The sequence below is a fragment of the Protopterus annectens genome, chromosome 3.part0 (genome assembly GCF_019279795.1).
Source record: "Protopterus annectens isolate FY-2018-M chromosome 3.part0, PAN1.0, whole genome shotgun sequence".
In the NCBI taxonomy this organism is placed as follows: domain Eukaryota; kingdom Metazoa; phylum Chordata; order Ceratodontiformes; family Protopteridae; genus Protopterus; species Protopterus annectens.
This window is the reverse complement of record NC_056731.1, coordinates 601,447,195-601,460,982: the sequence shown is the minus strand read 5'-3', so window position 1 is coordinate 601,460,982 and position 13,788 is coordinate 601,447,195. Positions and strand designations below refer to the sequence as shown.

At 33.0% G+C, this 13,788-nt stretch overlaps 1 protein-coding gene across 3 annotated transcripts in view; it reads right to left on the bottom strand.

Annotated features, from left to right (window-relative positions):
* Window positions 1-13,788, bottom strand: part of ITGA9 (integrin subunit alpha 9) — a 5,160,704-nt gene that overhangs the window by 1,605,312 nt on the left and 3,541,604 nt on the right. For all 3 annotated transcript variants that reach the window (XM_044065011.1, XM_044065010.1, XM_044065009.1), the window contains one exon: window positions 6,773-6,880. In XM_044065011.1, coding sequence (XP_043920946.1) covers window positions 6,773-6,880 — 108 coding nt within the window. The remainder of the gene's footprint in view (window positions 1-6,772; window positions 6,881-13,788) is intronic.

Genomic DNA, 13,788 nt, shown 5'->3' with positions numbered 1-13,788 from the left:
CATTGTCACTAATATTATTTGTATTCATATTCATATTCATATTCAACCCCTGATTCCCATACCATGTATTGTTTTCCCCAAAAGTATTCCTATATGGTCCGGGTAAATTACTCCTATTGTCCCTACCATTCTGTCCCAAATTCTGGTACCTTGAAAATCTTCTATTAGTTTTGTGGGGATCTATGTAAGCCCTCCCTTCTTGATAGTCACGTATATCCCGGTCCATTTTCTTTAATTTCCTTTTGTGATTAACCAACACATTGTTATCGACATCATGCAGTACTTTATGATATATTTCTTTATACTCTTTAATAGTAAAAAGTAAATCATTCCTAATTTCTTTTTGAATTGCATCAATTCTCTTTTTACTATCGGTCAAAATGTCTGCATTACTATTAATCATAGCTTTTAAAATTTGAATACCACATTCATTTAAAATATCAGAGATGGTTGCAAATAACTCACCATTTCCCCGTATGTTGTTGGGGTATTTATTTAGCCTAAGGCCTTTAGGCACTATTTTACGTTCTACACATTGAGACAAATACCAATTGTCCAGGCTTAAATTCCTGTATCTGTTCAGTTCAAATTCTAAAGTCTTACAATTGTCCTTGTAGCAACTACAGTCTTGGCGTACATTAACCATTCCATCCTCCACCTTTGAAAATGACCGGTCGAGCCATTCCGTAAAGTCTACTTCATTGTAGCAGTCCAATCCACGCTGTTTGGCTCGCGTATCAGCCTTATTGCCATTATCCCCGCTTGAACCTGGTAGAATACCTTGTGTACCATTGTCGTGGTTGGAATCACGGCATCTGTTCTCCCTCACACCTCCGGTCCTCACACCAGAAGTATCCGCCGCTTCCGGACTACGCTGTGCACAAGGAATGGATCCACTCGACCCGGGTGACTGATTCACACATGTTCCTCCCTCCGAATGCGCTCGTATAAGCCGAACGAGTTGGCTTAACAGTGAAGTTTCGTCTTCCATGGGGATTCCCTCGTATCAACAACGGTTGTAGACAAAGAACCACTGAACTCGAACACCACGCCACACAACAATTACCAAAAGAAATAAAACTCCGTCGCTGTACCATAAAGGGCTGTCCTCCAGTTACCACTTGGATGTTCTGCAAAGCATTCATAAAGGAATATCAGGCTGAAGTTAGTCCAACGTTTTAATGCCACAAAAATCACAAAAAACACAAGCTGACATGAATAAAATACACTGGTGATTGAGCGCGCTTTCGTCTTTACATAAACACCTTCATCAGAATCACAAATTACAATAAAAATCCACCATCTTTTATATACATATTGCAAGCCCTTATTGGTTGGCTAATTAGTTAATAATTGATTAATTCCATACAATTAAAATGTAACCCTTTGTTTGAGTGCTGTGTTTAGGTCCTATTTAATGCATGGGACATCTTTACATAAAAAGTGCCTAACCCAACACAAATAATGGTGTTAATATATGGCAATGTTTGTTTTCTACATGTAAATATCCAAATATTAATTAATATAAATACAAGTATAAAATGAATACAATTATAAAGTGCAAAGTGCAAAACAACTGTCTGTGTGTCTTTGTACTTCATACAATAGTATAATTATAAATACATACAGAAATAAGTATTAATTTAATTCCATCTATCAAAAAACTATAATACACTTGAAATACTATAAGTTCAACCTATGTATTATATTGTGTTATTTCTTGTTTAAAACAACTATTAAATAAATAAATAAATAATCAATATATAATATTAATATTAGTATTAATTATATTTATATGTTAAAATGTTAAAATATTGCACTGTTAAAATATGTTATCTTAGTCATAGGAGTTTTGTATTATATGTTAGTGTTAATTTTATATTATTTTATTTTTATTTTATTTTATTTTATCTTTATTTTGTTTTTATTTAGGGTTGTTTGCCAAAAGCTTTAAAGCTGGTTTTATAGAAAGGTGGTCATTCATCCCTTTGGGTCCACAGGCATCCAATTTAAGCTGCCAAATTAATTCTCTATACTCTAATAGGGATTCCCAATCTCCTCCTCTATCATTCTTTTTCACTTCTTCTAATACCCAAAATTTGAAATTGGCATTCCCACAAATGTTTGTGTGTCTAAATAGGGCATTGTTCTCGTTCTTCCTGGTAATGTCTCTCATATGCTCGTAAATACGTTTTCTGAGTTGGCGTTCTGTCTTGCCCACATAGTATCCTCCACAGGTTACACAATAGGCAAGGTATACAACCCCCTTGGTATTACATGTGAAATACCCTTTGACCCTAAGCTTGCCTTCACATCCTTTCAAAAATATTTCTTTCTTACCAGAAATGAATGAACATTGTCCACATCTACCACATTTGTGTGTTCCAATCTTGTTTGTCACCCCTTTATCTACCAAATTTTTCTTCTCAAATATTTTTTTAAAATTAAGATTTTTCCTATACGTAAATTTTAATGGTTGTTGGAAAATGGATAAACTATTAGACATCTTGGAAAAAATGTTCCAAATTTCGTGTATTCCTTTTTGTATCCATTCACATCCCTTGTGGTAAGTAAATATCAATCTCGGGATTTCTTCATTTCCAATGCCTATATTTCTAACATTCCTATTGTTTATCACAGTTGGATCACCTTTTAGTAGTGGGGAATATTGCGTATTCCGTTTTCTCATTACTTATTTTATTTTTTATTATTATTATATTATTTTAGCTGGTGACTTTAATTGTATACTACATGAAAGTGATACTACCATTATAGGAAAAAGAAGAATTACATCTAATGCAAAACATTTAAATGATTTTGCTAATTCTTATCATTTGAATGATATTAATAATCAGATAGATTCAAAATCATTACCATACACCTTTTTTTCTAACAGATACAAAACTTATTCAAAAATAGATAGGGTCTTTATCTCTAACCAGATGGTAACAGATTTAATTAATTCCAAAATCATTTCATGTCCTATATCTGATCAGAATTCAATTGTTTTTGAGTTCATGATAAAAAAATACTCACAATGTTCAGATCAAAAGGATACCAGCATACTTAACTCAACTAAAAGACTATAAAGATTATATACTTTCAGAAGTACAACATTTTTTAGACATAAATAATACTCCTGAAGTCTCCATTGTCTATGTTTGGGATGCCTTAAAATCATATCTATATGGACAAAGTATCAGATGGTATAATAATAAAAGGAAATCTTGGGATAAGGAATTGTTAGATATTCAAAGTAAATTAGACTCTTATAAACATAATAATAAAGAAAATATTATGGACAAGAAAGTTATTGAAGAATTAAACAAACTAAATGAGAAATACAAAGAAATTTTAACTCATAAAGTTAAAATAACTTTAGAGAAATACAAGTTTTTGTCTTACTCAATAAGCCCCAAATACTTACATAGACTTAAAAATAAAACAAAAAGGTTGAATAAACAAAATCATATCAAAGAAATCTTTTCTCTAAGGAAAAAGAAGAATGTTTCTAGTCTACCAGATATACTAGATGGATTTAGAAATCACTTTCACAAAATTAATCATAATAACATTAACATGGAACCTAAAGATAAAATAAAGGAGTTTATAACCACAAACATGAATAAAAAGCTTAATAAACAACAGATTAAACTACTGGGCAAAAGTATTTCATATACAGATGTTATTACACAAATAAATAAGCTTAAATCAAACAAAGCACCGGGTAATGATGGTATTATATCAGAGATATATAAAATCCTTTCTAAAAGTACATACTCATTAATACATAAGGTTTTTATTTTGGCCCAAACTGAGTTAATAACCCCCCCATCTTGGCAATATACATTTATTTCGCCAATTTTAAAACCTAATAAAGATCCAACTAGATGTACTTCATATCGGCCCATCTCATTACTTAATGTTGATTATAAAATGTTTATGAGTATTTTTGCTGATAGATTGAAGACAGTCATCCCTGGCATTATAGATATAGATCAGACAGGCTTCATTGTAAATAGAAATACTTTTGATAATATAAGAAGAACTTTAACATTAATTGATTTTGTAAATAGGAAAAAGAAAGATTTAACACTTATTAGTCTTGATATAAGTTCAGCATTTGATTCAGTAATTTGGGACTAATCTGTTTACCTTACTGAAGTGCACAAACTTCTCAGATGCATTTGTAAATCTAATTGAGCATTTATACAAAGGAACATTGGCTTATATTAAGGTAGGAACATATGTCTCACAAAAAATACCCATTTTTAAAGGTACAAAACAAGGGTGTCCACTTTCTCCACTATTATTCACTTTAATAATGGAGCCTTGGGCTAATTTGATCAGAAACAGTACTGACATAGAGGGTTTTGAAATAGATGAAAATACAATATCCAAAATTCAACTTTTTGCAGATGATGTGCTAATTACATCAGCAGGATCTAATTCATCTATGAAGTCTCTATTTGATAAAATGATGAATTTTAAAAGTATTTCTGGTTTAATATTCAATGAAGAAAAAACTAAAATACTACCTATATATATACACGAAAAAATATTCTCATTAGTGATTTTACTAAATATGTACCCAATTCAGGTCAGATAACTTATTTAGGTATAATATTATCTAAAGATATTAAATCTATTATATATAATAATTATAATACCTGTTTTCTTAATATACAAAATATTTTTAATACCTGGAATAATATGTTTTTTACTATGGAGGAGAGACTTACAATTATTAAAATGATAATATTCCCCAAGATTTTATACTTAATACAATCAATAATACTTCCACCTACAAAAATAATTATCAAGAAACTGAATACACTAATGTTAAATTTCCTATGGGCACCTAATAGACCTAGGATTGCATTAAAGAAACATACTAATAGCTGGTCTCAAGGGGGTATTTCTTTTCCAGACTTTAATTTATATACTATATCTTCTATTGTAAAAGTTATTTCTTTATTAATAGATCAGTCATATATTGCAAAATGGAAAGATTACTGGGAGCTAATTAGTATGCACTTCATGAAAATCTCCTTAACACATAAAAATATGATTGTAAATAACTCCATGTTATGGTTACTAAAGGAATTTTGTACTTCACCTATTACACCTAAACATATGGTTTGTTACCCATTAAATATTATTATTAGCTATCGTAACTTTATATTCATGCACCCTAAATATGGGGAATGGAATTTTATTATGTTCCCTATAATGTATACTCAGGGTATGCTTTTGTCTTTTACTTCTGAAGGAACTCATTTAGCTATAGATAATGATCTAAAGTACTGGTATCAGTTGATATCTGATAATAAAGTTAAAAATCTAGATTTCTTAAAACAAGAATTTGATCTAAGAGAAACTTGCTGGTTAGAGGTTCAGACCTTTAGACAACATCTCATTAATAAAATAGATCTAATGTCTATAACAGTTAAAGAATCTATTCCAACACTGATTGATTACTTGATATTAAATTTACAACATAAAGTTTCTGATAAAGGTAAGCTTTCATACATACATAAAATTATCAGACAAGAAACTTTTTATAGTGTAGATACATATTGGAATTATTTCACTTCCATTAATGGGGACCCACCAAATCAACAAGATAAACAATATATATTGGAATCTGCCTATAGAACTATGTCTTCCATTGTCTGGAGACTTTATACATGGAAATTCTTACATAGATCTTTTTATACACCTTTGATGATGAATAAAATAAATAATAAAGATAATCTATGTAAAAGATGTAATGTAGAAATTAATGCTGACTGGGCTCATATGTTTTATGACTGTATAAAATTGAAAGAATACTGGAAGTCAATTAATGAATTTTTGCAGGCTCTTTTTACAGATAATTTCATTATTTCTAAATCTCTTATATTATTCAACACACCTGTACCTCAAAGTGTTAAAAGGTTAAGCTTCCCTTGTTATGGTCTATTCTAGCAGTGGCTAGGAAAATAATAACCAGAAATTGGATTTCAGATACACCTCCTTCGTTCAATGAATTTAAAATGTTATGAATATAGTGTGCCATATGGAAATAAACACAATAAGGTCAAGAACAACTAGAAAAACATCTTATTATATTGTATGGGATAATTTACAAAACCTGTTAAAAAAATCTTAATTTCAATAGCATGGTATTTTAGTTTAATTAATTGATCTGATTGTAGTGGATGTCTTTGCAAATACTTTGGTTGTTTTGTTGAATGTTATAATCATATCTATTTTTAATTACTTGTATAAAATTGTTATGATATTTCTCTTGTATGTTAAAACAATAAACTTGTTTTGAAAAAAAAAAGAAATACAGAACTCTGGCAGAAACATAGAACTACTACGTCTCTGCATCAACATAAAAAACATAAACATACACAAACTGCTCCAAAAATGTCATAAAACTGTTGGTAGTGACTACCTCTGCAACATTCCTACTTTATAAAACAACAGAGCTAACAAAATGACGGGTAGAAAAATATTTCTCAATAATTACAGGTAAAATATCTAAGTAGATTTTCATGCTGATCTTTCTAAAATCAGACACAAAAATCATAATCCCTCTAATGTGATCCAACTGTTTCATTATTGAATGAAATCGACAATGTAAATTATCTGGTTCCAGATGTATTTATGCAAGCAGCTTGCTGCTATCCAATTCATGCATATACGTGGCTCAGTTTAAAATGCTACTTACCTACCTTGCATAGCACTGAAAATGTAGTCAGCATATTCTAATTACACTTACTGTTGCTTCCAGAACAAGAAAAACATCTGTTCCCGTGGCTAAAAGGCGATTTGGAATGAGTATGTGAACAGTAGCTCCTGGCAAGCTGCTTGGACCTGTGTTAATAACCTGCAGGAAGGAGGAGAAAGAGGCTATGAATCTATACCTTAGTTATTTAGTTTGTGTTCTTTATTAGGTAGTTAAGTGAACTGACCCTGAGTAGACACATTTCAGCCCCAACATGGTCACAGATAAAATATTAGAAGAAATATTATCAATAGAATATATAACTCAAAATATGCCACTTCAAAGACCTAGTGTATCTACAACAAATGTAAGAAATATATCAGTACAAAGAACTTGAACAAATTTAATGGGAATGAGTAATGATTATGATTTAAAATAAAGAGTTATCTGTCACCTTATGGTTAAGTGAAGAGGACTAAGAATATGTGCTATTAACAAGCTGTAATCCAAAGTTTAATTCCCTGTCTCTCCTTTTGCTTTCTGTGTAACTCTGGGTGGCCACTTAACCAGAGACTGAGGTAAGAGGAAGACTGGGCTAGGCATTTGGATTGCATGCCTAGAAACTACCTGTGAACCTACAATGCAAGATACACAGGTAAAGTAGTAAAAGAGTCACTGACCAATGTGTATGATAAAGCAGTAAAATAAAGCTAAGCACCAGCTGCACTGTTCAGTACACACAACTTCAAACAAGTCTGCAAAGCTGCCCCCCACCCAAGTTAAACAAGGGGGTTAGAACATATTTGCAGACTGTGTAGAGTTGAAGGCAATAGAAGAACTATATATTTGCAGCTTGCAGCAAAGCCTCTGCTGTGTTGTCAAGCAAGCAGGAATCCAGTGAAGCTAAAAGGGAGCAACAACAGAAATTATTTCATTTAATGATCTTACTGGTTTGGTCACCTGCTTTTTTAAAGAGTTTGTTTGTTGAGCAGATGAAGGTAGAGGAATCTGCATACTGAACAAGATAATGCAAAGGAAAACAGTCTTCCTGTCCATCAAGGTCATGCAGCAAAACATAATTACTTCAGTTGGGATTAATTCTAGTTTCTGTCCTTGTGACTAAGACCTCACAGGGCATCATTTATTTATTTTTTTATTGATTTAACATTTGTTAACTGAGAAAGTCCGACTAGGACAAAGCCTATATACACCAGAGGCCTGGGAAGAAATGTTCCAGACGCATGTCTTTATAACGTGGAAGGAAACCTGGAGAAAACCCAAACAAATCCAGGGAGGACATGTAGACTCCACACAGAAGGAGCCCCAGCTAAAAATTGAACCTGAGAACCTCTTGCTGTGAGGCAACAATGCTAACTGCATGTTTTTTAAAAACGTATTCAGTGTTTTGCCATTAACATTATTTCCTAATGGCTCGATCTGTCTCCTCTCTAAAAGTATTCTGATCAAGTTTATCATACCCGGTAGATATAGAGCTTATGGCATTAATATTCTCTCTCCCGAAAAATTAATCACAATCCTGACCTACTTCTGCTACTTTTCAATATGCCAGAATTGTCTCTGTCTTCCACTGTCAGTGTTTTGAACATGGATGCAATATAAAATATCCAGTCATTTACACAGGACCTGTTCATGTAGTCCGATGGATAAGGATCGAAGAGTAAAACATTACTGTCACAAGCCAGGCTTGTGTTCCCAAGAATTAGATTTTCACTGTCACGACTGTTAGTTAAACAACTAAATGCAAAAATAAAAACTTAGAAGTACCAGTATGAATGGAGTACTACTGCGCTTGTATGTTACTGTAAACATTAAAATGCAACACAAAATCTTGAATACTTAAGGGTTTCTACAACCTATACTTCTGTTACTGGTTCTTAAGAATTTCATTCTGCTAAGAAGTCAGCAATCCATCAGATTAAAAGTATTTGTAAAAAATGATAAGCTCATTTCATTGTGGTGTATGCAGCATCACAATTATTCTATGAAATAAGGGGGAAAAGACAAGCTCATCAAAAACCTTTCTGATGCATCTCTGCTCTTGAGGTACATTTCTTGGTATTCATGTCTCAAACATATAATTAGTCATTACTGGAGAGATGATCATAGTCCTGTATGTTAAATACAACACACTGGTTCCAAAAGAGATAACTCTGGTATTACCTATGAAAGAATTGCTTAGACTACTATTGTGTATGTTTATTTATTGACTTTGGTCATTTTGAATCTGCTATTATCCATTGTAACAGTGTTTCACGGTGTTACATATTTCCTGCAAGGCATGCTTGCCAAGGTACAAGAACTCTGAATATTTTAGTAAAGCAATGGTAAACAGGAAATGCATTAGATATTTTTTTAGTGCAAAACAAGTCACTAGACAGTCCCTCTAGATATTCTGAAACTCAGTTTCCTTGAATCTCCTTTTTATCTACTTGTAGAAATTCATTTTAGGATACTTCTATGGCTAGCTCTCTGGATGCTTGTCCTAATACGTTAAACAGAGAGGCATCACAGCTGTTGTTTCTGCATTCAGCACAGTCATTACGAGGCATATTTTTGCCCTTAAATAAATGTCTCCATTTTCCTATCTGCATTATGAAAAACAGCAAAAGCATGCAGTACATGGATTGTACACTATAAATTGATCGTAATTTAGAGTGTGCGTGCAAGTGTCTGGTGCAGAACAATTACTACTGCAGGGTTAGCCACCCTGCGGTTTAAACCTTGACTTTAGATGATTGTTACTGTTGAAGTGATGCCCCATCCCCATGGGAAAAGGGGCTGTAGATGGTTAGATGGATTATGAACAGCAGCAAGCAACACTGGGTTGGTTGTACTGCTATAAAGAAAAAAAAACACATTCAGATTGCTTCTTTATGGGACCCTGCTTTAGACTGACTTTACCTCCTCCTTTTAACAAAGACAGATGGACTGACAGATCAAGTTGGGGAAAGATTAGTTGAAGAGTAGTACTGGCTAGTACTGAATAGAAGTTTTTGAACCTGTTTTGTCAGGGTAGGTAATTATTTTTTCTCCAAAAACAGTTATAACCAGCTTTCACAGTGACAAAACAACCTTTTCTTTTGTGTAGCAATTAAAATATTACACTTCATCTCCATTTTAACAAACACTGAAACATCTATTTATCTTTTTAGACAAGGCCAAACTCCAGCACATGGAAAGATCTTAAATTATTCCATGCAGATTAATATTTAACTGAAAGATAACACCCCATCCCCCCAAAAAAAACTTCCCTTTAAGGCAATAAGAAACACAGTTTAATTGGCTTATTCACCCTGACTGGACAACAGCACTTCTGTATTGTTATTATCTAGTGTCTTACTCACAAACTCTATTTTCTTTAAACTGACAATCATTTTAACTCCCCAGTCCACCTAATCATCTTGTACCAGGAACTGTTCTTACAAACAGAGCCATATATGAACTCAACATTTCAACCCATTCATTTCCTCTGTTTTCATCTGCCCAATTTTTAAATGTTATCGGTCTCACTGTCAGTTTTTTTTTATTTTATTTTCTTAGTTGCCTTATTAGAATTGTCAAATGCACAGCACTTTCTCCATTTCAAAACAACTTTGATATTGTGGGGAAAGACAGCTCAGTCCTTTACAGTTCCATATGCTCAGCTCAGCAATAAAGCAGGGATGGCTTCTCCTCAGAGTTACACTGCATATTCTTGTTCCCCAAACACCAATATCCCTGATACAGCCAATTTTCTGCCTGGCTGACATACTATAAGAGAGAGAGAGAGAGAGAGAGAGAGACAGAAAGAGAAAGCAACTGCTCTGGAAGGCAAGTCAAAAATATAATCAAAACTGTACTAGATTTTCTATTCCTTACTTCCCCTTCCATCACTGGTAAACACTTTGCTGATGCAATACACAAGACATCATTTGTTAAATCATTCTCTTCTGCCATTTTGTTTCCCACATAATCTAAGAAATCATTTTTCTTCACCCTTCATCACGCCATATAATTATGTTTTCATGCTTTGCCTTCCAGTGCTATAAGCTGCAGTTTAACATGGTCATGATGTCTTTTAACTGTCCATGCTGACTCTTCCTCCATCCCTACAATTTTCTGTTTAAGTGGCCCTATTACCACCTGCTGCTCTTGCAGGTATTCAGCGTCCTCAGTAGTGGCAATTCCCAGCTGTTTCATATGAGCTTCCAATATTCCTGTAAAATTCCACAATTTCTTTTATACTGCCCTGCAGGCTGTTGGTTGCCACATACACATTCACTTAGTGTATTTTTTGGCCATCTGGGTGTTTAACACTGGGCAAGAGACACACACTTATCTCCCCATCAAAAAAAAAATCATCTTCCACAATACGTTGCATGTCTTACTTTTTTCCCAAAAAAATCAATCCCACCTTTATTTTTCTTTTTACTTGAAACTGCATTATATTAATTATTTCTAATGCCTTTGATAAATGGCTTACACCTTTTATCAAACAAAACATACTATTGTCACCTGAATCTCATCTTCTCATCTGTTATTCCTCTCCTTAACCTCTTCACCACCCATTTACAGACAGACTTTTATTTCATTCATACATAGTACTGTTAGTACAAAAATAGTATTATAGCTTGCTCATTCTTATCCTACTCCACTCTACTATCATCTTTCAAAATAAAAATGTCTTACAATACTGTAGTCAGATCTCTGAACATGCTGATGTAAACAGCCAAATTGTATTGTACATAATTAACTTGTAACTATGTTTATGCCTCAGAACTGTAATTCACTTGTGTCACTGTTGATGCATCAAACTACAACTGTAACATATATGTTCTTGACCAGTCAGACCTTCCTAGTCAACAAAGACAAATAAAATATCCTATTTCAAACATCACTGCATAAGTATCCCTCTGTGTATGTCCTCTGACAATGAAAACTCTGGACCCATAAGCAACTGGTCTTATCTTCTTAAAGAATCATTTCACTACCTCTCTTCCGGCTTGCATCTACTTTTTAAGGTGACTGACTTGGACAAATCAAAATATCTCAGTATGAGCATTTTTGTCAACAGTTCTTTTCTTTCTTTGACTGTTAATATCATTGCACATGTTGTTTCAGTAATCTAACTAATGCCAAGCTTACGTTTCACATATTTTGAATAAACTTTGAAAGATAGTAAAAATCCACAGGAGAACCTCAATTGTAGATGCCCAACAAACAACTCGGTCCACAAAAAATGTATGAACGCTGATGGTACAAGCAACAAAAGACTTTATTAGACAAGCGCTTTCGCTAAATATAGCTTCTTCAGGTCTGTTTTAATAATACATTAAGCACAACTGCCCTATATATAGGCATGACACTGACTTAAAAATTCATTAAACAATCTCATTGCATATTTAAAAGGGAAACGTAAAATACAAATGAATCTGTTCTAATCTAGAAGAAACAATAAAAACAGATTCTAAAACAAATATGTGACTTACAAAAAGAACATCACATATATATGTGTTAATATCATCAAAATGTTATGCATGGTTGTTAAACACATACATACATATATAGTAAAAAGTATATGTATAATAGAATATCTATAAAAGAAAAAGTTCCATATTGCACGGATCTCATCAATTGTATATGAGACTAATGAAAAAACAATAAATAATATATATAATACATAATTAACATGTTTAATAGTAAATAGTGATGTTAAATATGTGAACAAAAATGTATATAATTGCTATATATATTATATATTGTATATTGTATTACATACTTTATATTAAATATACATATGAATAGAAATGATATGTACTATGTAAAAAAACATATTACACTATGCATATATTGTATCTAAAAATCTATTTGCATAGCTTATAAAAAATCATATCTATAAATATATAAATATAAATATAAATAAAAAATACGTAAAAATATAAGAGAACAGATTTCAAAATGTTTAAAAACGATAAAAAATCCTGTATACATCCTATAGGAAAACCATAGATGAATATATATATATATTATATTTGTGACTAATGTATCAAAACTAAGACTGTATGTATAAGGCCTAAGTAAACGCAAAATATGTATCTGTCCTATATATATATGTATATAGGTGTCTTACTTGATATTCCTACGCTTTCTTAGCCATGGTTTTATGGAAGCTCTCTCATTAAGGCCTGTCCCATTATCTGCCCTTAAACGTATGATCCAATCACTTTCCCACCGAAAGCAAGGAAAGTGATTGGATCATACGTTTAAGGGCAGATAATCACACCGAAAGCAAGGAAAGTGATTGGATCATACGTTTAAGGGCAGATAATGGGACAGGCCTTAACGAGAGAGCTTCCATAAAACCACGGCTAAGAAAGCGTAGGAATATCAAGTAAGACACCTATATACATATATATTTCATTTCATCATTACCCAGGATAAAAAACAGTACTTCTGCCACCTGCAGAATAAGCACCAACAGAATCCAAAGAAGTTCTGGGCAGGATTTAATAATCTTCTCCATCCAGGTAAATCCTCCACCCCTACCCCTGAGAAACTAATCGGGAAAGACCCAGTAGATGTAGCCAACACCTTTAACTCTTTTTTTACTGAGACCATCCAGTCTCTAGCTAATCAGTTAACTAACTCCTCAACTCCCTCCTCCCATAAGAATAACCCTGCTCCTCCCTCCTTTAGCCTAAAACCGGTTTCCACAGCCTATATTTGCACCCTCTTAAAAACTGAAACCAACTACCCTAGCAGCAGATCACCTCCCAGCGGAGTACTTACAAATAGCGGCTGACACAATAGCCTATCCCATATCGATCCTAATAAACAGGACTATAACTGAAGCCACCATCCTCTATTTGGAAAGTTTCTTACATTATCCCACTTCATAAAGGAGGTAACTCCACGGAAACTTCCAACTACAGACCAATAGCTATACTGTCTCCTCTAGCTAAAATTATGGAAAGATGTGTTCACAAACAACTTCTACACTACCTAACCCTTCACAATCTCCTGTCCAAATGCCAGCTCATCACAGTACAACCACTGCTCTACTCTCCTTC